The sequence below is a fragment of the Sinohyriopsis cumingii genome, chromosome 5 (genome assembly GCF_028554795.1).
Source record: "Sinohyriopsis cumingii isolate HCF-2022 chromosome 5, ASM2855479v2, whole genome shotgun sequence".
Classification (NCBI taxonomy): domain Eukaryota; kingdom Metazoa; phylum Mollusca; class Bivalvia; order Unionida; family Unionidae; genus Sinohyriopsis; species Sinohyriopsis cumingii.
The window spans coordinates 17,532,165-17,560,058 of record NC_142965.1 but is presented as its reverse complement, the minus strand read 5'-3'; the positions used below and the strand labels follow the sequence as shown (position 1 = coordinate 17,560,058).

Below are 27,894 nucleotides of genomic sequence, written 5' to 3'. Positions count from 1 at the left end.
TCACATGAAAATAAAGATGGCTGTCAGCAGACGGACTGTTCCGGCGAAAATGATAATTTTATCGATATTTCTGTGTATTTATGATTTTCTCTAATTTTGTTAATTGCCACAAGGGGAAGATTTTAGTGTTTATATGTCTTTTAATTTTCATCTTATTTAGAGCACACTTAAACAACTTTTAAGAATGAGTTTCAGTTGAAACACGGCGTTATAAATCGATGTCCTCATACTGTTGGAGTTGCGACCTCTGTTGGTTTCAGCGCTAGATTATGACTACATTTACACATGAATCGGAAATTCATCGTAGATAAATGTTAGCTAGTTGAATGTTGTTTTTATAAGCGATCACTTGATATTCTCGCTATATGACGCCTCCTCCACTCCCACCCACTTGTTTATTTTTCGCCAAGAATGATATGTCTGTTAAGAAATAGGGTCGTGTCGGCTGAGATTCATTAGTTATGTGCCTTGTACAATTAATCGTGTATACCTTTTCATAAATATTACCTCAGTTTGCAGGATCGCTTATATTATTGAAAATGAGTAACTTGTTTGTGTGATTAATTGTAAATGGAACAGCCATTAAGGACTAGCTGAAATGTTATCTCAAAGAATGCAGTTTGGTCGAAACAATGAATAAAGCAAAATCTGCATCTAATATATTTGGGAATAAATAAGGATTTAAGTGACGCTATGCACGCTTTATGCTGTGTAAGTACTGTACATTATAGTTTAGCCTGGTATCCCAGGTAAACTCAACCAGCCTGCGAATTCTGAAGTCTGTATTTACCTTTTTAAATTTCATGTTGGAGAAATCAGAAATATGGACATGCAAAATAATAACAAAATCAAATCATAGTACTTCATAACAGTTGAATAAGTTTCGGGTCACTGAAAATGATTTATTTTTTTTACAAACACGTCTTAGGACACAGAAAAAATTATTTTTTCGTGTCCCAAGATTTAAAGCCTTTACAGTAAACAACAAAAAGACTTAAAAATTGTAGAGTTTAGACGTTGGCCCACAGATAAGCTGACCCAACCCCCCTTTCTTCCAGGCCTTTATTTTTTCCTAAATTATTCGGCTTATACACGAGTATATACGGTAGTCATTCCAGCAGATGTACATTGTTGAGTGGGAATAGTTTATCCTAGGTAAGGTGCATAGCACTGTATGAATAGACTCAGCGTTATTAATTATAAGTCATTTTAGAATTAATTGATCAATTAAGAAGAGTTAATATTTAATGTTATTAATCTTAGCAGAGTTAAAAGTCATCAGATTTAGTCCTGAACTGCTTGGAAGCATGAAAATCCTTGAAAAGATAGTAAAAAACAGCTTCCTGTGCTTAAATACTATGAAAACTTGTTATTTCTGAGTGTATTGTAAGTCGAGTCATACATGCCTTTTTTCACAATTGTTGCAGAAAATTTTGTGACTGTCAGATGATCCTATAATTCACACATTTGTTTTCAGTTATTAAACATTATTCATCATGACACCACATTATATGGCAACCGGACACTATTGTTCACACCTTGTTTATCCCCTCTTACAGGTCATGATATTTTTATTTTCATGAAGTAATAATAAATTATTGATTTGGATCTAGATCTTATTTCATACTGATATAATAATGTAATTATTTTGAGAATAGTGAGCAAAACTCTGGCACAAGTACATACATTTCACAGACCCATGGCATATATATCTAGCTGAAATAAAATATACTCCCCAACTCTGATTTGATACAGCTGAAAGAATCTGATCCAATGAGATTGCTAGTTGCTATCACAGAAGTAGGTAATTATGTAACAATTGAACGGTTTATATCGACAAGGTCACATGCAAGCAACATGTTTGACCAGTTTGACTTTTCACACATATGTTCTCCTGAGTGATGGAATGCAGACATAATGAATGTCACCATATTGAATATTTAACAGGTTGCATAACATTCTCTTACTGAGCAATTGATTTCACTTATGTACAGTAACTCTTCTGTTGACATGAGGACACTTGTTCAGAACATTGAATCAGCTAGCAACATTGTATATGTACCAAGGTTTAATATGAACCATTAATTTGCTCCAAGCTTGATTACACACATCTCACTTTCTGTTTTATATTCAAATTAGGATTCAAAATTGGCTAAGCTAATTGTGAAAATTTCTTATTTCAGATTTTTTAGGTTTTAGCTCTGGTTCGAAGCTAATAGTGACTCATGCACCATCTTATGTATCATTCCAAGAGCAGGCCAAACCATTAGAAACTGGTGATGTTCCGAAAGTTATTTCTCATACCCTGGGAATTTCATCTCAAAATGTAAGTTGTTCTATGCAGGAAGGGTGAAGGATTCACATGTTTGCTATTATATTATATACATGTAAAAACTTGTCTTTATTTTACAACAATTCACCAGCATAGCATCGCAGCATGTTTATGAATAGAATTCATCTGTGAACATTAAGATCTGGATTTGAACATTTTATATAAGAAACCAATAATGAGTCATGAAAAAGTCTCAGAAATATTTTTGTTGGTAATTATGGTCTGAAAGCTTGCCTAAGTGCAGTTGAATATTTACAAGTAAGAAATCATGTCAACTTAGCACCCTGGTTGACCTGAGAAGCTTTAGTAAAGATGTTGAATCTGAAGTGACCAGTGATAATTATATATCTAAATATAATATGCAAGACCTCAACATTGGATGAACACCATACCTTGCATTTTATTTTCTCAGTAGACTTCATTGTGTTTATGTAGTGATAAAGATGACTGTAGGAAGCATGTATCAACAAAAGTCCGCTTTTAAACCAGTCTGGTTTAATTCATAAATGAAATTATTGGATACAGATTTGAAATATTTATTTTGTATGTTCAGATTCTAATTTTTGTAAAGCTGGCTTTCCTATTTACATCAGTAGGAGCTGGCATCGCAGAAGAATATATGATTTTGCCGGGTTTTTTTTCTTCTTGTCTGTTTTATATCTTTTTTGTCTACTCATGGTTGTTAAACTTTTTTAATATTTTGCAGGGTCTTGATTGGAATGGTATTCTCCAGGGATCAGTCTTTCAGAGGCCCAAAGCCAATGTACTGATTACAGTTGTAGATTCCACAGGCAGTTTGACCAATAAGCTAAGGAATATTGCCAACTTCCAAGTCAGTCCAGTAAGTTTGTGAACATTGCCGTGTGGTTCTCACTGTACTTGTGTAATATTCCTGAATAACTCTCACTGATTTCAGCAGATGGAACACATCTGTACATATTTCCAGGAAAATGGCAATGTATAATAAAACCTTTTGATATGTCTGCCAGGCTGTCTTGTTGTACTCTACCAGAATAAATTAAACAATTATACTCTACATCACACATCGATTAGGTGCAAAATGATAATTGATCATGTGTATGTAAACATTTACACACACATTTGCACACAGTATTAATAACAATAATGATTATAATAATAATAATGTGGACTTTGTACAGCATCTAATCATAAGCTGTTAGTGCTTTACAATATTGGATAACATAAAAATTTACACAGCATCAAAATCAAGATTACAAAATCAAGCACCATGAAATTACAAAACATAATGACAATAATGAAGGAAGTAAATATTATTGATTTTATGTCAATTCTTGTAGTCAGGTGGTTTTTAAGAGCACTCTACATTGAAATACCATGTTCTTGTGTCTAACATCAATGAGCAATTTGTTCGAAATATCTGGACCCTGATATGCAAAAGAACATTGTCTGTAGGAGTAATGAGAATGCAAGTGTCATTAGAGCATGTATACCCCTTACAAGCAGACACATTTTATTTTAATAAGTGTCCAGAACCAGTATTTAATTCATACTGTAAGGTAAGTAATCCAATTATTCTTACCAATGTCTGTTTCCCAATGTTATGTTTTTGGTACTTAAGGAAGTTTTGGCTAAATAACATTTACCACTACGGTTAATAATATTAATGCTGACATTTGCAGGAAATGGGGTCAACAGTGTTATGATAGAGTTTGGGGCTTGACACAGCCGTGAGTTTTTGTCTTTGATGATTATGACTTGACATAATTGTCAAGATCATAACATGGTCATCATAGGATAAATATAGATTTTGTCGATTAACACAGAAGTTAGTCATGAACAGAACAGGGAACCAGACAGATTTTGACAAAATAAGGTGACAGTACACGTATAACTTCCTTTATAAGCAAGGTAATTCTTTGACTTCAAAGTTTTGACTGCTAATTTAATTGCTGTACTGTACAATTAGCAACATAGGAGTTAATCATCACAAAACTTGAACATGTCATCACATAAATGGAGAATTAATACTTTATACGAAAGAGTTCAAATTATTCGACTTGATGACAAGAGGGAGAGTTGATGAATTCCTGATGAAACATTTTATGTTGGGAAGACCAACATCATAACAGATAAGGAAATTATTCTGCAGCATTGGGAAAATTTAGTAAATGGAAAGTGTGTGTGTGTGATTTGGATTTTGAATGTAGCTTTAACAATTTTTCAGTCATATTGCTACTGGTCGAAATGTGTCAAAGAGTTGGCCATGGTATGGTGAGCAGCCCTGGTCAGTGACCCTAGCCTTCCAAGAATGGGTGTTGCCGAGCATTACGTATATTTGATTTAATTTAATTGTTTGTAAGTTTAACATTTTTTTATTTTTAATTTCATTACATGTCAATGTAATGTAAATTTGTTTACTAGGAATTTGATATTTTCCAGAAAATTCAGTTTGACCTAATTCTTTTTCTAAATGCCTAATAATAGAAACATTGTTTTTATTCAGTGTTTCCCTTTACGCACATTTGTGCGTCAGGGATACATTCTGGAGAAAATTGACGCCCACATTTTGTTGCTGTGTGTTTTTTTTTACACAAGGGATTCGCATAATGCAATCAGGATTTATTTAATATCCAATGCTTTGGACAAAGGGTGGTATCGTGTATACTTCGAGCATAGGCATTGACTGGTTCCCCACTTTGTTTACTCCCTGTGTTGGGCTCCTCTATTCGTATAGCGGAGTGGAACGCAGGGGATATACGAAATAAGGAACCAGACTAGCATAGGCAATGTTATGACGGAGTAGCTTCCCCATATCTCACGAGCTCTCGTGCGATTTCCATTGAGCTCAGCAAGATATCTTGATGTTTAACCTCAATGCTTGTTGCACTATAAAGTGATCTCCAGATTAAAACGTCGTGCAGTAAAAATCATTAGCGAAGAAAGTGAAAGAAGCAGAACACAAAGGAGTAACTGTGGATCTAACTTTAATGAAAAATGGAGAAAATAATTCCCTTGACTGGAATACAGCACATCCATTAGGATTACCGGTGTGACTGCTGATAGCGTGATTGCAAAGACTGCAAAAGTGAATAATCCTTTCGTGACAGGGTTTAAGAATTTTAACAAATCTGCCCTCGTTTGCCACAAGATATCTGGAGAACACATTATAACCCAAGACATTCTTTCACAACAAAGAAATCAGTAAACTTGCCGAGACAGATGCGTTTATTTGGATTACACAGTCAGGGGGTCATTGCAGATTTTGTTAGTTTTTACTTTGCTGCAATAAAAAAGACCTTAAAGTTCAAGTGTAACTTATTAGAAACATGATGAATCATTAGCCTCCTTGATTTTTGGATAAATTTGTTCTAGGATGAAGTACAATGAAACCGATGATAGTGCACATTTTATGACAGGCGGTAAATTGACTGCCATTCGGTTAAAAAGATTTATTAGGCTTTTTGTATGGGCTTGTATGTAATATGTTGGTCTATAACATTGCTTCAAAAACATTATAAGAAAACTGTTAAAAGTACGATTTTAAAAGAAAAATGAACTAATAAAATTATTCTTTAAATGAACAATGCTTTTGTTTGTTAATTGTGCATGTTGGTTTATTTGTATGTTTAGAGAGAGAGAGAGGGAGAGTATGTTGTGCAAGTTGCAATATCCTATTTCAAGCTGAAAAAGTACGAGTTGGATGAAAATTTGTCAGTATATTTTTGACCCCCCACATTTTTTATTTGACCACAAGTTCTGACACCAAGTTTTTTTTTTTTTTAACCTCAGTTTTACACTCCTGAGGGATACACTGCTATTTTTGACTTAGTTCCCGACCTTAATTCAGAAATCACTGAGTCAAGTAAATGACTTTTTATTTTTATCTTATTCTTAGAGTAAAATGATTGGTTTTTGTCAAGGTCATACTGGGACTATGTGCTTTTAGATGTAATTACTTCTCGAAAATTCTGGAGACGAGCCTCATCCGGGATTCTGTTTTGCATTTCAAGTTACTGTATGACCTTTATTTATAGAGAAATTCAGAGCTGGGCTTTTTCTTTACACTGGAAAGTGTATGTTGCAACTAGTTTGGAGTTATAATTTTTATTCAGATTATCTGGATTCTAAAGGATAATTCTTATTCCTGGATTTAAATTTTATTCAGAATTCAAAGACCGGAATATTATTTTCTGTAGTTTCACAAAGGACTGTGCACATCAGCTCTATACTAACTGCAGTATACGTCATCACCTTCCATTTTGGATTTTTTGTCAGGACTGGAACTTGAATTCATTAGAATATTTCATTACTAGGATTTCAAAAATTTAATATGTGGATTATTTTTGGATTTGATTTTTAGAACCGTAAGTTCTTTTTTTTTCTTTCTTTTTTTCATTGTTTTTTTTTCTTCCAGAGAAGTAAATTATTTGTTAAATTTTTCAAAGCTTGTTGATTTCATTCTTTCTTTTGCTATTGTTTGTTAGAGCCTAAACACGTAACATAAGACTGGATGTCTGCAACATCTATGTTTCTTTAAACAAAATTGATATTCAAATATCGATTGCCATTTGATGGGTGACTATATTGGTTTCTCTTTTTCTGGTTACATTTCAGCTGCCATCAAGGACAATTTTTTTTTTGTTGGGGTACTGGCTACTTCAGAATGTCCCACCCTTACCACTGCTCTAAAGAATCGGTAGATCTCACTGAGAAGGAATGGACTTACAGCAACAGATGCCTTCAGAACTTATCTCCTAGCACTTGACAAGAATGTGTAGCTATTCATATTTACCCTTAAGGGAGGGCTGATCCAGATCATTCAGAGGGGGTTCGGGTTTCTTTCATCAACAGTCCCCTCTCCCCTCCTCACAAATACACTGTCAGATCGGGAGATAGATGCCTTTCTAGAACAACAGGATATATGGGCACGAGAGCTTGTGCAAAGGCCAAAACTCCCCAGCATTTTATTCAAGGCTTTTTCTTTTTGGAATGCAAACAGCAGGTGGAGACCCACCATTGATTTGAGTCGCCACACCCAATTCAGCATGGAGACAGGGAGGTCATTCCACCATTCCATCAAATTGGCACATATGCTGTCTGTATCAATCTGACAGACTGGTACCTTCATATCCCTATCCACCCCAAACACCAAGTTTCTCTGTTTTGCTTACCACCACACAGTTATCAATTCACTGTTCTTCCATTTGGCCTCAACATTAGATGATGGGCTTTCACTTAGACTTGATTGTGTCATATCTCAGTTCCAGCCATCTACATTGATGGCAGCTTACCTGGGTAGCTTCCTACAGAAACACATGGCAAGTTCTATCCTTCACCAAGGCAGGAATGATCATTCTTCTCTTCAAGATCGTCTAGACCTTTTCACGAACTGGGAAAGCCAGGCCTCTGTCCATCCCAGAACTTCATCCATCTGGGTATGCAGTTCTTAACCAGCTGGAATTTGGCACAGCCTCTTGTGTTCTCATTACCAGAATTATTGAACTTATCGAGTCTGTTTTTCCAACAGGACTTGGATTTCATCAGACTTGGTTGTCTCTTTCTGTGATCCTTGTCAGCACATTGGTGCCTCGTTTTCCTCCCTCTTAATCAAACAGTCATGATCATGCCTGAGATTTGATCATTCCCACATAAGTGGGGCAATCCAAGGCTGGCTGACCTTTGGAATCCTGCTGAAGAACCCAAAGGTGGAAATAATGGAAGGTATCTCTGCCAGTGCACACAGGGGGGGGGCACCCATCTGTTGATGACCTACATTACCATCAGCGACACCAAGGAAATGGCCTCTACACATCAACACACCTAGAAATGAAGGCTGTCATAAATACCTTTCACTTCTGAAAAGATTACCTCTGATGCGATAACAGTCCTCTTTCGGTCCAACGACTCTGGTGGGGACCTATCTACTCAAAAGGGGAGTTATCAAACCACTTGACTGGTGTGTTCTGATTTGTCATTTTCTGCATGGGTGTAACAATCTCCATATCAACATACAAAATCAGATACCTTCCGGCAGCATCATGTCTTAACCGAGGTACCAATGATACCCAAGGTAGAGGTCAGATGCTAAGTATCCCTCCTCCTATTACTTTTTCTCCTAACATAATGTGATCGTAGAAAATATTTGATTCAGAGAAAGCAAAATTTAAGTAAATTATGTTTCTCAGAGAATACTTTCCCAATCACATTACTTAAAAACCCTCCCAACCACCCCACCATGCTTGCATCTGCATTAGTGTCTCACTCATCTAAAAAAAACTGGCCACACCTGGTGCTATCAATAGCAGGTAATGGGCAAGAGTTACTGCCTATTGTCTATCAAAACATATACAGGACAAGACATTTTTCATCTTTTAGTAGGACTGGATTCGTGAGGTAGCAGGCTAATATTCCTAAGGTAATGTGAATGGGTCTTCTTGGAGAAACATAATTTTTTAAAATTTGCTTTCTCATAGATTTCAGCTTGTCTGATAAAGAAAACTTTGAAAGTTTCGTGTTGTTTCATAACTGCGATGGCTAGTTTAATTTGTATTAATACATTCCAATCAGTTGCACTTTTCACATTTTCTCTATTCGACACCTCACACACGGCCACCGATGATGTCGTCACATGTGAAAAATATGAAAAATTAAAAAATTTTAAAGACAAAGCATGTCTATACAGAATATATAAAACAAACTTTTAAGAAGAAGACAACAAATATTGGACATTTTCCAGGGCCCTTCCATATTTATTTCTGCTTGTAACAGCAAAGATCATTGTTGAATGCCATTTGGTGAATGAGTTGCCTGTAACACATGAATGTGCCTTTTTAGTATATTTGATCTTTTACATGACCAGTTTTTACAGAGTTATTGCCTTTTTTCCATTGATTATAAATCTCCACTGCATCAGATCCTTGTAACCAGCTCAGGAATCGTTTACCATATTCTCAGAATATTTGTGGGATGTTGATTGTAATAAGCGTGACAGAATAACCATGCAGCCTATTATGATGCAGTTTGATAATGTTTCATTAACCTCGATGGTCTTTTAACGGTTTTTCTTGTCTGCTCTGTTTTGGAGAGAGCTGTAGTGCTGGTGTCTCAATTTCATATCTTTGCAGAGGATGTTCCTTGGGTTGATAAGTTCTTGAAGTAGTTGGATTTTAAGCATTTCAAATCACTCCAAACCCAGTTTTCTCTGCTTTATCCCCATGGAGCAAATTGAAGTACAGGACCTTGGTGATACTTCCATCACTAAGCTCTTGATACAGGTGTACTTAAAACGGCACCATTCAGACATTTAGCCATTTCCAAGTCTTTCATGATGGTTCTGCTGGATGCAAAGTTTTGAGTGAAGCTACTCATTGTCTTTGTCAGAATAGGGCACAGTTGTGGACAGATAGTACAAAGTGAAGTGAATATGGGGAGGTCAGAATGTAGGCTGGTTAAAACTGCAGTTTTACTAAACTTTCAGCCAAATAATATGAAAACAGAAGATATTAAATGTAAAAATAAATATCAACATTTTTCATTGTTTAATGTAGCAAAATTGTTGCATGCCTTTCCTTTTACAAAACTGTTAACCTCAGGAAGGGTGACAGTTATTGAAGTATACAATTTCTCTACCTGATCTTATGAGGGATAAAGACATCACATGTACAAGTCCCAGTTTTTACAGAATGAGATTTACCTTTACCAGAAGTCAGTCTATAAAAATGTGCAGATTAATAATTTGCTTATTTTTGCTACAACTGCATGTAATCTCGTAGACTAAAACATAATTGCAGACATAAATAATCATTAAATTGAGACAAAAGTTGTTGATAATCTTTAAATTTTTTAAACTGCTTTACATTGGTCATTGAACAGATAAAGGCACAGGAACTGATATTGGTCTCAGAATATGAAAACATTTAAAGGCCAGAACAAAATTGGTAGGCAATGGGATGACTGTTTCTCTAGCATGGACTCTGTTCCATATTGTCTTACATTAGTGTGTAGTTATTAGAGCAAGTTATTAGAGCACAATATTATCGCATTCCTACAGCATGTACATTCATTGCAAAATATAAACTTAGCATCAGAATTATGCGTCACCTGTTTTAGCAAATTTTCCAGATGTGAGTATCAATTTTGCAGCATCAATGGTGACGTTATTGTAATCTGAAAGATTATGTTTTAATGTTTTGTTTGTTAAACACAGTGTGAATAGTACAATGTTGTTAATTATTGTACTTTTGAGGCTTCATGGTTTGGCAAAGAAAACTGTTGGTACTTAAGTTTGTGCATTGTCGAAAGTAGGTTACACTTTGGGTGTAGTTGGGTCATAGAATTTATGGTTTGTAATAGGAAAGAAATCCATAAAACATTGGTACCCTATGAATAATGACGAATTCATATTTCAACATAGTATAGTACACAGGAACCCTTGTCGCAAATTCCTTCAGTGATATTTATAGAAAATGGAGAGGGTTTTCTCAGTGTTTCAAGGATTTTATTTGGAATTGTTCTTGGTTTTTCTTTCTCAGATTGAGCATGTATACAAATTTATTTATTTCAGAATGATCCAATGCCAGATGTGTCCGATCTTATGACAGTTATGCAAGGTGTTTTCTATGATAAAAACCCACTTCTTCTAGATGCTGCATTGGACAGTAATGTGAGATAATCACTTTTGTTTTCTTCTAATTGCAAATTATTTCTTCTTTCAATCAATGAATCAGCTTTTGTCCATCAAATATCAGTAAATTCATCTTGGAAACTAATGTATAAAATATAATAACTCCAAATGTTATGTACAATGTAATGTTGTAGGTATATGTCACAGACATAAAATGCTATAGCAGTTACGGATTTTGATTTATTTAAGGTGGTACATATTTACTGAGTTTTTTTTATACATATTATTCTATGACTGCAAAATCCTTCATGTCTCATAATTTCCATAAATTTTTGCTGTATGATGCGTATTTTTCAATCTGTGATTTGTGAAAAGTTTGACCTTTCAAAATGTAAAATTGACTTAAGTTAAATTTTTTTATACAAGAAGTCTGTTTTTGAATCAGATGGTTAGAGGTCAAGGTCACTCACTGAAAGAAGTAAAATATTTGTATAATAACTTCAGGTTTAGACCATATAGCTTAGTCAAAGTTTGTGGAGGGCTTAAGGTACAGAAGAGGTCTTTAGATTTGTGGGTGAAAAGGTCAGTTGTCAATGCCATTGTGTTTTGCATGATTTTTGTTCCTAGTTAATGTACAATTAATGCCACCTTTGTTTCAGGCTTTTTTTTGTATTTTTAAACTTGTTGCCTAATTATAACAGCATACACAAATTGAATGATTTTATAAATAACCAGATATTTGTTAATACAAAATGTAGCAGTTGCTCATGAATGTCATAATTTGAAATAACTTATTTTATGTTGCAGATGTTTAATATTAGAACTGAATTTGATGTTTTCCGCAAGTTGCCAAATACTATACTGAAAATGGCAGACCGCTTGTTGAACCAAGACTCCCTGTTGCAGACCCTTAAAACTGGATCCCTAAACAGCAGTTTGGATCAGGATCTGGCCCTTATGGGAGAGCTACAGATGATACAAGATGTCATCAGCATGGTAAGAAGAAGACTAGAATTGAGCAAAGTTGTCAGTTTGACTTTTGATCAGTTCCCTGTGATGAATACTTCAAAAATTAAGAAAAAGTTCTTAAAGAGTCTTTTTGCCAAGCACCCATATTTTCATGAATATGCACAAAAGTCTGGATTTTTGCTTCATATTTTATATATTTTTCAAAAAATCTATGCAAATGATAAAAATTATTGAACGAGCAAAATAATTAGGTTGTCATGGGCCAATGGACAGTCCAGTTTTGTGCCATTCTGCATTGAATGTTTGCCCTTGAACAAAGTCCTCAACACAAAGGCATGGTCAAACCCTCTGACATGTTCATTGGTCACAGAGCGAGTGAGGAGGATGCAGCTTGGTGCTGTGAACTCGATTCCAGTGCTCAGTCCTTGAGATTGGTAGTTTGATTTTGACCTTGTCCATTGTTGTTGTTTTTCCCGAAGCTAAACTTTAGTAAGACATTAGTCCTGAAGCTAAGCTTTAGTAGACACTGGTTCTCTTGCTAAGCCTTAGTAAGGTACCATTTGTTTATTAAACCAGCTTTTAAAGGATTGCCAGTACTGTGTTTATCATGGTAAGCATCACAATATTTTACACCCTAAGAGCAGTTTCTATTCCCCTACTGATTTTAAAAACCATGGATATAAAAAAAAATGCACAGAACTTGGTAATTCCATTTCTTACCTTATTGTCACCATGGGGACCCTTACATTATCATCTTGTTTGTGTTTCAAAAAATGACAGACACTTGTTGTCAAAAGGTAGCTCGCTGTGAGCCATGTGTGCACAGAATGTTAGCGACTGGCACTAAATGACCGACACTCAAAGTCCAAAGGTAGCTCGCTGTGAGCCATGTGTGCACAGAATGTTAGCGACTGGCACTAAACGACTGACACTCAAAGTCAAAAGGTAGCTCCCTGTGAGCCATGTGTGTACAGAATGTTAATGAGTGGCGCTAAATGACAGACACTCACAGTTGAAAAGTAGCTAGTTGATAGGTAGCTCACTGTGAGCCATATATGCACAGAATGTTAGTGAGTGTCATCAGATGACAGACACTCACAGTCAAAATGTAGCTAGCTGTGAGCCATGCATGGATATTTGTTTCTTCAGATACATTACCTGACCATAATAATTATAGGAGTACATCCACTACCACACAAATCCAGTCTTCCCAATCATAATACATTAAGAGTACATCCATTACCACACAAATCCAGCCTTCCCAATCATAATACTTTGGGGGTACATCCACAACTCGTACATGCATCCAGCCCTCCCCAATCATAATACTTCAGGAGTTCATCCATTACCAAACAAATCCAGCTCTCCCAAACAAAAAGAAGTAATAAAATGTTTTTTAAGTCTGCTTGCCAAGAGAGCAGTCAGACAAGAGTGATATTGCCTTGGATAGAGAGATTTTCCCCAAATCCCATCAGTTTTCAGTTACTACTTCAACACTGTGCCTTTCATCAGCTTGAGTGCTCCTTTGGAGTTCTTTCCCATCAAGGAAATAAAATACTTGTGTTTTCTGTCAAAATCACGGTCTTTCTTCATCATTGACAAATAAATTACACTTTAGTTGTCAGACTTCATCATACAGTAAGTTAGTTTGTGCCATCTTAATTGCCTGCCTTATTATCTGTAGTACGTACAGTTTATCACAATACTTTTAACTTACTTGTAAGTTATTTCAAGTTGATGATCATTTGACAATCACTTCACTCAGCACAATACTTGACAGAGTTCATTTGTATATGCCATTGTTTTCCTTTCTCAGATTACAGGTACTGATGGTCAAGATCGAAAGTGAGTTGTGCAAACACTGGCTGGAGATGATCACTTCATCTATATTAATTGTATGAGGTTCAGTCTGAACCATACTTACAGTGTTTGCTCTCACTGGTTCAAAGAGAAATTGGTGGCCAACACAGTCCATTAGTTAACCTGTGAAAATAAGACAGCTAAAAAGCACACACAGAAGGGTGCAGATGCCATTAGTTTGCTGTTAATGCCACCTCATTAATATTTTCCTAATGAACAAGTCACTGGAGATGGAGAGATTATTAATTCAGAAAAAGATCTGACAATCTTTAACATTATGGGCTTCTCCCCCAGTTATATCATTACCACTGTGTCACAACCACAACATAACCATCATGGACCAGACTTCTGGACCAGTACAGAGGCCCACCTTAACCTGTCCTGGACATTCCATTCACCACTTTCAGATATAAATACTGACTTTGGCGATCATTCCCACAATAGTTGATAGCAGATTTTTGCACTACCCAGGAAACCTGCTACAGGATCAACCAGCAGAAATCACAATTTTGACAGGTGCCACCATGACTGGCTGGAGTGACCAACTTATACCTTACAAGAACTGCACATAGTTTTATACTTTCAGGAGCTCTTGCTGCACATCATTCTTATAGAGATGAAGGCCGCAGTGAATGCTTTTGGTCATGCTAGGGACTCTGCTTTCATTCTGCTTGGCAACTCATCTATCATCAATTACATAAGAAGTCTTGGAGATACCGAATCCTCAGACCTCGGCCGTTAGGTTTTGGGATTTTCTTAGGATGTGTCATCATCAACAAATCCACATTTAAGTCTGTCACATCTCAGGCAGGTTTAATGGACTTGTTGTCCTGATGGAATCAACCAATTCACATAGAATGGTCGAGTCACCCCGCAGTCTTAAGTTGAATGTTAAATCTATGCCTGTTGGAATTGACCTCCAATACATTTGCTTGCAATATGGTGGAATGCCAGCCTTCTGACCTTTCTTTTGCACCCAGACCCCAATCCCAAAACCTGGGCAGCTGATGCCCTGTCCCCAATTTGCAATGGTCTTGATGCATTTACCTTTCCCCCAACCCGTCTGATTTCCCAAGTCTTTCAGAAAGCAAGGGAATCGGAAGCCCCTTAAAGTTTTAGCGAAATGACCTTAAATTAATGAATGTAACAAATGATAGCAAAATAAAATACAAGTTAAATTAGAATATTTAGCTGAGCATGATATTGCCTTTGCTGTATCAGATCACTCTTCTGAACTTAACAAATTTGTGTTTTCCGTGTTGACATTAGCATTACATGATATTTCATAACACTTCGTTCAAAATTGGCATAACTTCAGAAAAATATTGATTGACTTACAAAGAAGGTCTTGATAGGTTTGGCAGGTTTGACATTATTCAAAAACATACACAACATAAGCATATGAAATTTGGCAGACATATTGGTATGCATATGTAGAAGATGACCTGTTTCATTTTTTAAACCATTGTAGCAATTTTTCAATAATTGATTTCTCAACCATAATGATGGAAGGTGTTGCCTATGTCAGTGCATCACATTATGTGATGTTCTGTACCACACAAATTTTGATTCTCCTTTGAATACATTCTCTAATCACATTAACATTAGGAATATAAGCGTCCTACCGCCTGAAACCATCCCAATAAAAAGATGAAAATTTATCTTTTCTGTCTTTCTCATATAGACAAAGGACAATAACTTCTGTCCTTTATTGCCCTTTGTCACCACCAGGTGTCGCAAGCTTTTAAACTTTTGTACAACATCGTATGAGACACCTTGTGAATTGAATGCCAAATTAGTGTTAAATTTGAACCATCGATACAGAAGTTTGGATTTATTTGGATTAATATTCCTAACTAAACAGGTGGTAAATATTGATTTTGTACATGATCATCTTTTCTGACTTCGATGTTTTTGGAGAGCCTTGAAAGAGAAACAATTTTAGATTTAGAAAATGCATGTTTTATAATCTGAAATGTTTTTTAATTCCATTCAGTAATGATCATATGTGAACCTTGAAAAAAGTAATTTCATCCAGGAAATGACCTGGAAATTTATTTTTAAAAAAGCTTGGGAACCATGTGAACCTTTTAATTAATTCCTTAACAACTTGACAAGTTTCTTATGCCTTAATGAAATCTGGTTTTACATGTGGAAACATTGATTGCTGTACTGAGAAGGATATCTTAGGTTTGTCAGGTCTGGCTATAGACAGAAAAGATGAATTTTTGTCTTTAAGGGCTGAATTTGGGAGATAGCAGGCCTATATTTCTAATGTTAATGTGATCAGCTATGTACTCTTGGAGAAGCATAATTTACTAGAAACGTTTGCTTTCCAAAGTTTGTTGTTGTTGTTGTCTGGTTTAATGCCATTTTTCAGCTCACGATAGGCTATACATGGCGGCCAGTATTAATGGTGGAGGAAGAACCCAGGAAAACCCTGGAAAGAACCACTGACCCACGAGAAGCTACTGGCAAGCTTTCTCACATACCCACATTGGCTGAATCGAGACTCAAACCCATGCAGACAGAGGTGAGATGGCAGTGATCCATAACGGAGAGCACGTTAGACCACTCGGCCACTTGGAGCCCCGCTTTCCAAAGTAACTTTAGAAGGAATACTTGGATTGAAACCAAATTTAGTATAAGGCTTTATATAAGAAAAGGTTTAGGTTAAGTGTGATTTTCATCATTTTCTGATGAAAGTGGACTAATTTATGGCTCTTGTTTGACTTTTGCCCTTCTCTTGCATTAGATTAGTGGGGGAATTTGTGGCATGTTGACAATTGTTGGCAGAAACATTGTTCATGCCATAAGCAAAAACCATTTCAGTTAGAAACACTAAATTTGCTAGACATGCATATGTTGATGACCCAGTTAGATTTCCATTATTTCAGCTCTTGAGATTATTTTTACAAGCTGTAACCTTGCTGGATATGACTTTTGGTCTTTACTATCATATACTTGTTATACAAGCACAAATCTAATTGAGAATGAAATTGGGGAGTTATTTATGGCGTACTAGGGCACAGGAACTTGTAGGGCATATACTGCTTAGACCTTTTTCGTTTAAAGGCCTGAAGGCTTGGCTCTTTAACTTCAGAATCGATTAAGTATAAACTTTTTTTCATGGTGTCACTTCATTTTTAAAACAAACTTTTCTTTCAGTTAACATCTAACCCCAACCTGTTGGCAAGCAAGACTCCAGACCTTTTCAGTTTCAGTGTGACTGGATTGCAGGCCATTCACGACAAAGATGGCAGTCAGTCTCCCAAAGCAGCAGATGCTTCCCAGCTTGTAACAGATTTTATCCACAAAGTACGTTGTTTTATTTTGGTTTGTTTTGCCTGCTATCACCTTTTATATAGCCATCTAGAGTCAGGCATATTATGATCATGTGCATTTCATAATGTTCTAACAGCTGTAGAAATTTTCATTAAACTTTGCTGAAGTGTATATGATGACCAGAAGGTGCATTGTATAACATAGCCATGCCACCTGCTCAAGGTCATGACAAGGGAAAATATAATTCAGTGACTTGTATCCTTGTCCAAATTATACCTTTTGAATTGCAAAATATATTTCAGTGAAGCTTTGCTCAAGTATATATCCTGTCTTGATGGTGTGTTGAGTATCATAGCTATGACCCTTGTCTCAAAGTCAAGGCCACAGTAAGGGAACATTTGATATTGTGATTAGCCGACATATCATGAGGGTAATTTTTTATTAATTAAAGTTATTTATTGATATTTTTTTGCAAATTATACACCATGTATAGACAGTGTGACACATATCACATCCATGCCATTGATAGACCACTTTTTCTGTCAGTAAAGAGCAGTCGTTCAAACAGGTGGATTCTCATAACAGGTGTGCGCAAAATTACCAGTTTTCAAAGTCGTAAATTAGTTGGATTTGAGAATGAGGAATTCCCACAATTACTGTACATGTATTTTATTTTTTAGTGATTGTTCTTGTTAAAACATTGTATTAATTTCATCTCAAAAATAATTTTATATAGCCATACAGATATATATCTGTTATAACATTTATGTTTTATTTGAGGATTTGTGTATCAGACTCGCACTGGAGATGATAGATGCACACATTTTGTTGCCATGTGTGTTTTTGATGCAAAGGATTCACATAATGCGATCATGATTTATTTAATATCCAATCCTTACGATGAGGGATGGCATCATGTATACTTGGAGCATAGGCAATGTTATGACGGAGTAGCTTCTCCAAATCATGTGTGCTCTGACGCAATTTCTATCAAGCTCAGCAAGATGTTGTCCAGATGTTCAACCTCAATGCTTGTCAGACTAGAAAGTGATCTCCAGATGAAAACAGCTTACACTCAGAACCACTAAAGAAAGTGAAAGAAGAACACAAAAGAGTAACTGTGGATCTAACTTTAATGAAAAATGGAGAAAATAATTCCCTTGACTGGAATATGGCACACCCATTGGGATTACCAGTGTGACTTAAGATCATGTGATTGCAAAGACTGTAAAAGTGAATAATCCTTTCATGTTAGGGATTAAGAATTTTAAAAATCTGGTCTTGTTTGCCACAAGATATCTGGAGAACAGATTATCACCCATGGCATTCTTTCACAACACAGAAATTAGTAAGCTTGCAGAAATAAATACGTTATTTTATTACAAAGTCATGGATTACAAAGTCCAACATCACTGCTGCTTGAGTGTCCAGTATTGCCTTCACTAACTGATGTTATTAATACCTCTCTCTCATCCAGGGAATTCCCATCATTTTTCGAAACTGCCATTGTAAAGCCCCTGCTGAAGAAACCAACACTCGACCATAACGATTAAAGAACTACCGCCCAGTTTCTAATCTCCCATTCACATAAAAAATCTTAGAAAAAGTTGTTCTATCCCAACTTGTATCTCATCTGAATTTAAACAGTCTTTTTAGCAATGTACGATATGCATATCGCCCTTGCCGCAGTACTGAAACTTCTCTCTGATTTGGATAGCAGAAAGATTACAGTCCTCACCCTCCTTGATTTGTCTGCAGCATTTGACACAATAGAACATGATATATTACTTCACCGTCTCCAGCATATATTTGGCATTCATGATACAGCCTTACTGTGGTTCAAGTCCTACTTGGTCAACAGGACACAAATTGAATCTGCAAATGGAATACACTCCAGCCCAGTTGATCTTTGTTGTGGTTTTCCACAGGGGTCTGCTATTGGACCTGTTCTCTTCATTCTATATACTCACTCGCTCACCAGTTGTACGCTGATGACACCCAAATATACAAATCTAGCCACCCAACTGAAGTTGATGCTTCCATCCAAGGTGTAGAGATGTGCATTTCTGATGTGAAATCATGGATGCCATGCAACAAGCTGCAGATGATTAATGGTAAAATGAGTCCATTCTGATCACAACACAGAGACTTTCTCATTCACATCCTTTACCTCAAACAATAAATATCAGCAACATCAAATTCACACAGTCAGTATGAAATCTAGGTATTACTCTGGACAGTACTTTCACATCTCTCACATTGCACCAACATGTCATGGACATATGCAAGAAAGACTAAGCATGTGTACGGTTCATTACATTCCAGGGTCTATGAACGGTGTCTGTACAAATTTCATGCTGATAAAATTTTCTCGTATTGGTTGCCATGTACATTTATCCATTGCACATTTCCAATAATTAACGCTTGTACGCCTATTCGTTTGAACGACTACAACAAGAATAATTAACAATCAACACATGCATTCAGCGTGCATATAACTTTTACTTCAGATTTTGTGAATATCAAAAGAAACGTGTGAAAACTACTCTACTAATCATTGCGCAAAGAGAACGACTTGTGTTTGTGAACTTGCTTACATGTACCTGTATTTAAAATTTCAGGAACCACGCCATGATCGTATTATATTCGAATTCATACATGAACTCTTCCCCAAAACGATAATAAACATTTTACACACTATTTCTTGTACTTAAAAGAAAAATTCCCGGTACGAGAAAAATACATGTACATGTATTTATAATTTCAGGAACAACGCCATGATCGTATTGTATTCAAATTCGAATGTGATCTCTTCGCCAAAATAATAATAAAATTTTTATACACTATTTCACATACTTGGAACAAAAAATATTTTTTCATGTGCGAATGAATACACAAAGTTTCGGAGCCATGCCACGACTGCATTCTATCTGAATTCGCATTTTTGTGTGGTGCGTTATGGCAGGGTCATTTTGTAAAGCACATGTTTGGTTTTTTAAGTTACAGGCAACCTGGTTATAGTCAAAAGAATCACAACAGAATTCTGTTAGAATTGAGGTTCTATGAACCAGCAGAAGTTTGATTTATTCTCAACATTTGGATTATTTGTCTTCTCTTTTATTGGGAGAAAAGTTAGGCATATTTCGATTGTCATTTTACACATGATTGCTGTAAATTGAATAGTTGGAGGTCAGAGTATTGAACATTAATTTTTAAAAATGTTACAATGTTATGTTTTCAGATCACAGAAGATTTTAGGAAATTGTACAAAGACAATGTTGTAATTGAAGTTCTGACCACTGTCCCAGTTCAGGGACAATTAAGGAAGGTCAGGAGTCTGAAGGCTGATGTTACAGATACTCCAAAAGTAAGTACTTGATGTAACTTGTTTTAAAGACATACCACTTGTACAAATAATATTCTCCATTTTCTTTACATACATAGCTATCATGGTATGCAGACGAGGCATTAAAATGTCATCTTATAGTGTAGGTCTGTTTGCTGATATTAACCCTGTCAGAGTTACCTAATGAGATTCAGCTTTTTTGTTAGTTGTAAGTTTCTATATAGATGTTATCCAGCTGTACCATGATAGTTACATAGATGGCATTTAAATCCTCATGGACAGAAAAGCATCATTGCTGTGGTGACAGCTGCAACAGTTTAATATGTAGTAAAGTTGACATATTCTTTGAATTTCTGACTGCAGTTTTGTACTATAGAAATATAACATCATCACATTTCAGTTAAATATATTCCCTGATGAAGTATTTGATCATTTGTTCTCATATTGAAAATAAAGCATTTGCTTTGTTTTTGGGTAATTCCAGCAGAATATTTTTTAACAAATATGACAACTTTAGTTTGTATTAATGCAGAATATAGTATTTTGTATGTTCATTTCATTACATATCTTGCATCAGTTTTGGCTGATGCACTATATTTCTAAGTTGCTGTTGTATGTCAGTGTGAGTTAGTTTAAACATGCTTGCGATTTTTACTGTACAAAGCAAGCAACATATTTTTTTCATGCCTTGATGAATGCCACAGGTGGTAAGATCTGGTGTTTCATCTGTGTCTGACATTTGTTTCGGTGAAAAGCTTTGTGTACAAATGCTTTGGTAGCCTTCAGACTTTGCGCATAGATCTCAAGAAACTCATGGTTATGATGTCAGAGTTAATGAGTACAAAGGACAATATATCATAGGCAAGACTAAATTTCATATTTTGACAGCTCCGATGGCGTAGTGGTTAGAGCGACCGCCTTGGATGCAGGAGGTTGCAGGTTCTAACCCTGGCTGAGTCTTACCAAACACTTATAAAAAGGGTACTAACAGCTGCCTCACTTGGCGCTCAACATTGAGAGGTTAGTGTTAGGACTGTTTGGCCTGGTGTCAGGATAATGTGACTGGATGGGACATCATGCTGCATATCTGTGGTATGAAGCCTCAGTGCTAGGCATCACTGTAAACTACCACTTCAGATATTGTAGCAATATGACTTAAAAGCTGTTAAATCTGTGTTAAAAATCCAAATCACACACACACTACACACAAAAATTTCAGATTTGAAACAAAAGATATTCTGCCATATCTGTAGGTGGAAATATTTTTCTTGTTGTCATTGAGAATAATATGTACAGAATTTGTTCCTGAAGTCCTTTTGGAGGGAAAAAGGAGGATGGGGGTTTTAAGATAAATTTTTTTTCATTGTAAATATTGGGAGAGACCAGTTCCTTCCCCCCACCTTTGTTTTGAAGCCCTCATTTACTTGTTAGTTAAATATATATATTCCAGTAAACTAAAATTTTTGGTAATCTTTTTCAGATACTAACCAAGACAGACCTCAATCTGTCTCAGGACTATAATTATATGTATCCTGCTATATTCAACATAGCATTGTGGATGATGATCATAATGTCTCTGTCTGTATTTGCTGTTGCTTATGGAATATGGAACATGGATCCAGGACGTGACAGCATTATTTATCGTATGACTACCACCAGACTGAAGAAAGATTAATGCAAGAATTGTTTTATTTGGAGGACAAATCAGTTTAGTCATAGAAAACCAGTAATGATGTCTGTATATTGTCTGTATATTTGGTATGTGATGCGTGGTTGATCACAATATTTATGAAATATTCTAATGAGAAAAATTTGAAGAACCATTACTTTTTCACATGGTTATCAGGGACAGTAAGGATGGTCGGGTATGACACATACTGGTTGCTGAGCATTTGTCATCTTTGTTTTTCCTCCTGTAAACAAAAAAAGACAGATTCTCATTATTTCTGAAATAAAAATGTTCTTGTAAATATTTTATAGATGGAAAACTGCTGCCTAGGTAGTTTGAACTACAATGTCCAAAAATTCAACTGTTTTAAAAAAACTTGTACTGATTTATGTTCATCATACAGCACTTGATGCTCATCTTGAAGCTAGTTATACTGACATTAAAAAGTTTTTACATTGTCAAAGTAGATTGGTCATCCAGTCAGATATGTCATGGTTCTTTTAAAATATAATATCAATAAATTCAAAGGGATTGTATTAAGTGCTGTTCCAGTAAAATATATTTGGGACCTAGAGAAGGCGATCCTGACATGCAGTAACCACCTATAGATGCAATTCACAGTTTTGTAGTTTTTATATAACTCCTTTTGTAATCAAAGTACCCTGGCAGTTTCTTTTCATGTGCTTTCTATGATGCTATGTATTTTCGGTTGAAACAGCCCTGATGATAATTCACATTATCGTCTGATCATTACTTAGGTCTAATATTTGTATAGACAGAAGAACATATGGTACACTATAACCAGTAGTTTATATATCATACATACTTGCTTAAGTTGGATCCAGCTTCATAAACCCAGACCTACCATCACAATATGTGCCAGCATATCTGGGTCAATGCAGTTTGTTTGGAGTGATCAGTAGAACAAATAAGAGAGACCCTAATTTGTCAATACATTATTTGATGGCCAATTGTGGCCTCTGTTGTTTCCAGTTTTGCATGACTTGTAAGCAAATATGTATGGTAGCTTTGTGCATCTGCCTTTATCTTAAAAGTTCATTACATAATCAAGTTTTCATATTTACATGTAAATTTCAAGCACCTGATCTTCAAGGTTTGTTTCAACCATGTTTTGAAAAGGAGAAATTATAACTAGTAAAACGATAATTTGGCCATGAGTTTAGTATTTCTCCTCTTCTCATGTATTTTTCTTTTTTCTTATAAAGAGATTAGAGATTTTCTTTCATATTTTTTTTTTTTCTTTTCATTTTGTATTGTTAGAACAACTTCATATTATATGGTTGACTGAGGATGGGTATTGATAAGGCAACAACAGGTGGTTTTCTAACACTAACTTATTAGAAAAGATTATATTTAGGTCATACTGAGCTCAGTCCTTGGACAAACTTACTCAGTTACTTTAATTATTGCCTGCAATCTTTAAGTTTGGTGCTGATTAGTCCACCATTGTTGCAAACATTAAATCATGGTCACTTAAGCAAGATGTGAGTTCCAGAACAAGAATTTATTGTTGCACATTTTCATCTTTATAAATATTTTCTTGTCATATCGCCATACCTAATATTTTCTTCTATATGTATTTTAGATGTTATACCTTTATGTAATGTGATAATGGATAGATACATGCAATCAGAAACATTCCATAGCCATTCAGTTTCACATATTTAAAATCCCTTCCAGAACATAAGTGTAATTCTTAGGAATAAATCAGTGCTTGTGGAGATGAAGAAAGGTTAATATTGAAGGCTCTTCCTAGATTAAATTCCCAGAAGAATCATTTTCATTGGTCGGTAATATACCATGGGATGTGTGCCATTTGTCCAGTCAAAACACCACTCTTGATCCATCATCATGTCCCTACTGATACTTTGCATTATGCTGCGATTCATTGGCTATTGTATTGGTAAATGTGAGAGAGAGAGAGAGAGAGAGAGCAGTTCGGTTTTGTTTTTGTTATTAATGGCATGCTGAGGAAATGGGAGTCAAGTGCTTTTCCCAATGACAGACCTGCAGAGGCAGCTAATCTGGACTGGCCAGGGTGGGTATTGAAACAACAGCCCATGAATTATGAGCCCAATACTTTACTGAGCTACTGAAACTCCCCAGGTGAGGGACAGAGTGAGAGAGAATGCAATTGAGAACTTGAAAATCACAGTTTTATGAAAAACAAAGACAACTTAGACAATATATGAGATGAAACCCCAATAATAATTTATCTCTCCTGGTCAGTGATGGTCTGTTGTCCATCTGTCCATTAGCAGAAGTTTGTTATCACTACTCTTCCTGAACTACTTGGAGGATTGCCATTAAAACTCTGCACACATTAATTCCAAGATCTTGAAAAATCCTCCTATTTCTAAATGGATGTGTGTATCGACATAGGGTTTTTACCAGAAGTCTTCTCATTATCTCTAGCTGGTCCTAAATAAAATGGTTTTGCTTGGACATCCAACATGGCCACCATAGGATCCATCTTGAAAATTGTGTTACCCTGTATGTATGATTTTTCAGATGGGGGTTTCACTAAAAGACTTCTGATGCTGCTTAATTGGTCCTAAGAGTGTCAAGTATGGCTGCCAATTTAGCCATCTTAAAATCTTATCTCTTCTCATGACTGGAGAGTCATAGTAACATGTTGTTTTTTTTTTTAGCAGAAGACTTCTTATCGTGTCTAGTTGATTCTAAATGAAATTTTTCTGCTTAGATATCCAATATGGCCACCTGTTACTCCGGAATGTATGGTCATATCAACATGACTTTCACTAAGAGACTTTTCATGATGTTTTTGGGGGGCCTAAATGAAAATGCTATCTGACATAATAATGACTGCAATGGTAGCCATCTTTATTATGTTATTGTTCTTCTGCCTGAACAGAGAGTCATATTGGCATGGCGTTTTCACCAAGTCCCCCAAAAATGGTGCTGCCCAGGCATCAAAAATGGCCACCAAAGCTACCATCTTTGGAAAGTCTTATTAATATGGGGTTTTCACCAAAAATCTAATACCTGATTGGTTCTCAGTGAAAATGATGCCAATCTGACCTATAAAAAAAGGTATGTCTGGCTGGCACAATTAACATACTAACAAATCCTGTCATTAATTCTCCAGAATGGATGGCATTATCAACCTGGATTTTTTCACCTTGAGTCTTTTCATGGAGTCTTAAATGAAAATGGTGCCAATCTTATTAATCCATTATGGCTGACACCGTGGCTGATTTGATGATCTTACTGCTCAAGAATATCAGGGATGGTTTCAACACTTAGTAATTATTAAGAAGAAATCGTTTTGAATCCCTGGAAATACATTTCGGCTATTAGAACAGAAGTCCATTTGAGGGACTCTTGTTTGACACTGATCTCAATCACATATCTGAAATTGAAAAAGTAATGTGTGCATTAAGGGTGTAAGTAGATTTAAATGGAAACACTTGTAGTCATGTTGGTAGAATAAACTTGATATATACTTATTGTAAACAATGAAGCAGTCAAATTATACTGCTTTTTGTGAATTATGTATTTGTATTGTAATATGTTATTGTTAAACAGATAACCAGATGCAGAAATTCATGACATAATCAATTTAGCTCACCTGTCTGCCATTACAAGAAAAGAAAGCATTATAAATGACTTGTTCACAAAAACCGCTTAATAGAATTTGAACAAATTTGAAAGAGAGCATCCTCATGTGAGGGTCTTCCAATTTTATACAAAAGACGCTGATCTGGCATCAGATATGGCCACTGTTTCTAAAACAGAAACAATGTTAAATGATGACTTCTCAAAAACTGATACCATACTTTTTTACCAGATTTGTAAGCATTCTGCCATATAGGCCTTTCATGTTTGTACAAATGATATGTCAACCATGAAATGTGACTGCTGTTACTAAAATTAGAAAAACCTTTTAACTACTGAGTGATCTTATAAACTGCGTAGAAAATTGAGCAAAATTTAACAGAAAAATTTGTATTATGAAGTCGTACAATTTTGTTGAAATGATGCCAGCCTGCCATGACCGTTACTAAAACTTGGCACATATCAGCCAGGTCAGTAATCTGAGGCTGATGTGGGCCTTTTGTTAAGAGTTGTACGGATTCTATAGCTTTTTGTGTTCACTGCTACATACACATTATTTGCAGATGCAAGGTAGTTAGTACTTGTATGAATATTTATGTCAAGCAATAAAAAAATAAATCTTGCATCATCATTTGACTGTACTATATTTTGTTTACCTTCTTTAGTCGTCAGTAACTCTCCTGTTATCTCCTCCAGCTGAAATTTAAGTTTTGTTGTATTTGAAATTATTGTTTACTAATGAGTTACTACTGCTGTTTTTTTTGTGTTTTTTGTATGCTGCTTATTTAACATCAGCACTTACTGTTTGTATTTATCTTGATTGTTGTCTCTCAGATGCCCTTTCCTTCATAATCTTGTCAAGTGTTATTTAGATAACATCATGATTAGTGCTATGCACCTTCAGTCATAACTAGGCCACTGTGAGTTATATTTCATACTCCAGTCATCTGTAACTATCTTTGTATCAGAACCTGTTTCTTGGATATTAAAGCCTAAAGGCTTAATATACAAATACATCATGAGGAGTGCTACACCCTTCTTTTAAATTTACAATGATCTCACACATATAAAAATGAACTTTCTGCGGTTTACAATTTTTATTTAACTGTTAACCCTCGAAGTGCATGTTGCGATGTAAGTCATGATGCCGGTAGAGGTTTTGTAGCCTTGCCTTTTTTAAATTAGGCAACTGTTTACACATCTGGATACTTGGGTTTGACATGAGTGGTGGTAACGTAAATTTGATTAGCATATTGGACACTGGAACTAGCATTCTTTCATAGTTTTAACCTTACATTCATCAAGGAAGTTTTACAAATATGGGTTTAAAATACAGGCTACCTTTAAAACCCAAAATTGCTGCCTCCCAACATGGTTCACCTTCAAATGACGATTTCATTTGACAAATACTGGCTGATGCTGTTGATGATTACAATGACCTTTTTACAAGTTTTTAGTATATGAGATCAGTGGAGCTGCAGAAATGTTACTGGAAATGCCACAGTGATTTTGAACCCAAAAATAGTGTTCAGTACGAGTCTGATATACATACTAGATGGACAAATAACATGACAAGCTGGTCAGTGCTGTACTCAGCAGTATTTTTGAAATTAAATGTGGAAAAAGCACAATAACAAACCTAATTAAAATACTGGCAATTTAAAAACAGTGCAATTTTCCATTTCTTTTCAAATACTTTCATCCTGAGGGACCTTGTACTTCAATACATTATGGCATTCGAAGGGTTAAGATAAGTTGAACAAATAAGAATCGAAAACAAAATTAAAGATTAAGAATATTTATTTAATCAAAATACCTGTCTGAACAAGCAGACTAGGGTACTCATGGACCCTAATACAACATTATGGAACAGGACTAAAGTATCGATGGACCCTATTACAGCATTATGGAACAGGACTGGTATTGATGGACCCTAATACAACATTATGGAACAGGACTATGGTATTGATGGACCCTAATACAACATTATGGAACAGGAATATGGTATTGATGGACCCTAATACAACATTATGGAACAGGACTATGGTTTTGATGGACCCTAATACAGCATTATGAAACAGGACTAGGGTATTGATGGACCCTATTGCAGCATTATGAAACATGAGAAATCTAGCGTAGTAGACAGCAGAGCACCGATTCAAAAAAGTGGAACTTAGGCAGAGCCCATGTTAGGGATGTTCCATTTTAACATACATGGTACACAGGGA

The 27,894-nt window shown here is 35.6% G+C and overlaps 1 protein-coding gene across 1 annotated transcript; it reads left to right on the top strand.

Annotated features, from left to right (window-relative positions):
* On the top strand, window positions 1-26,297 carry LOC149798722 (renin receptor-like). The gene is made up of 8 exons (XM_089957586.1): window positions 1-74; window positions 2,184-2,326; window positions 3,039-3,173; window positions 10,878-10,976; window positions 11,745-11,933; window positions 16,935-17,084; window positions 20,293-20,418; window positions 21,878-26,297. The coding sequence occupies exons 1-8, from the start codon at window positions 5-7 to the stop codon at window positions 22,070-22,072; spliced, it is 1,107 nt and encodes a 368-aa protein (XP_089813712.1). The 5' UTR covers window positions 1-4; the 3' UTR covers window positions 22,073-26,297.
* Window positions 26,298-27,894: the final 1,597 nt, after the last annotated feature.

Coding starts and splice junctions, on each gene's coding strand:
- LOC149798722 (XM_089957586.1), top strand. CDS start 5: ATGAAAATAAAGATGGCTGTCAGCAGACGGACTGTTCCGGCGAAAATG. Junction 75..2,183: donor AATTTTATCGATATTTCTGT/GTATTTATGATT, acceptor TTCTTATTTCAG/ATTTTTTAGGTTTTAGCTCT. Junction 10,977..11,744: donor ATGCTGCATTGGACAGTAAT/GTGAGATAATCA, acceptor TTTATGTTGCAG/ATGTTTAATATTAGAACTGA.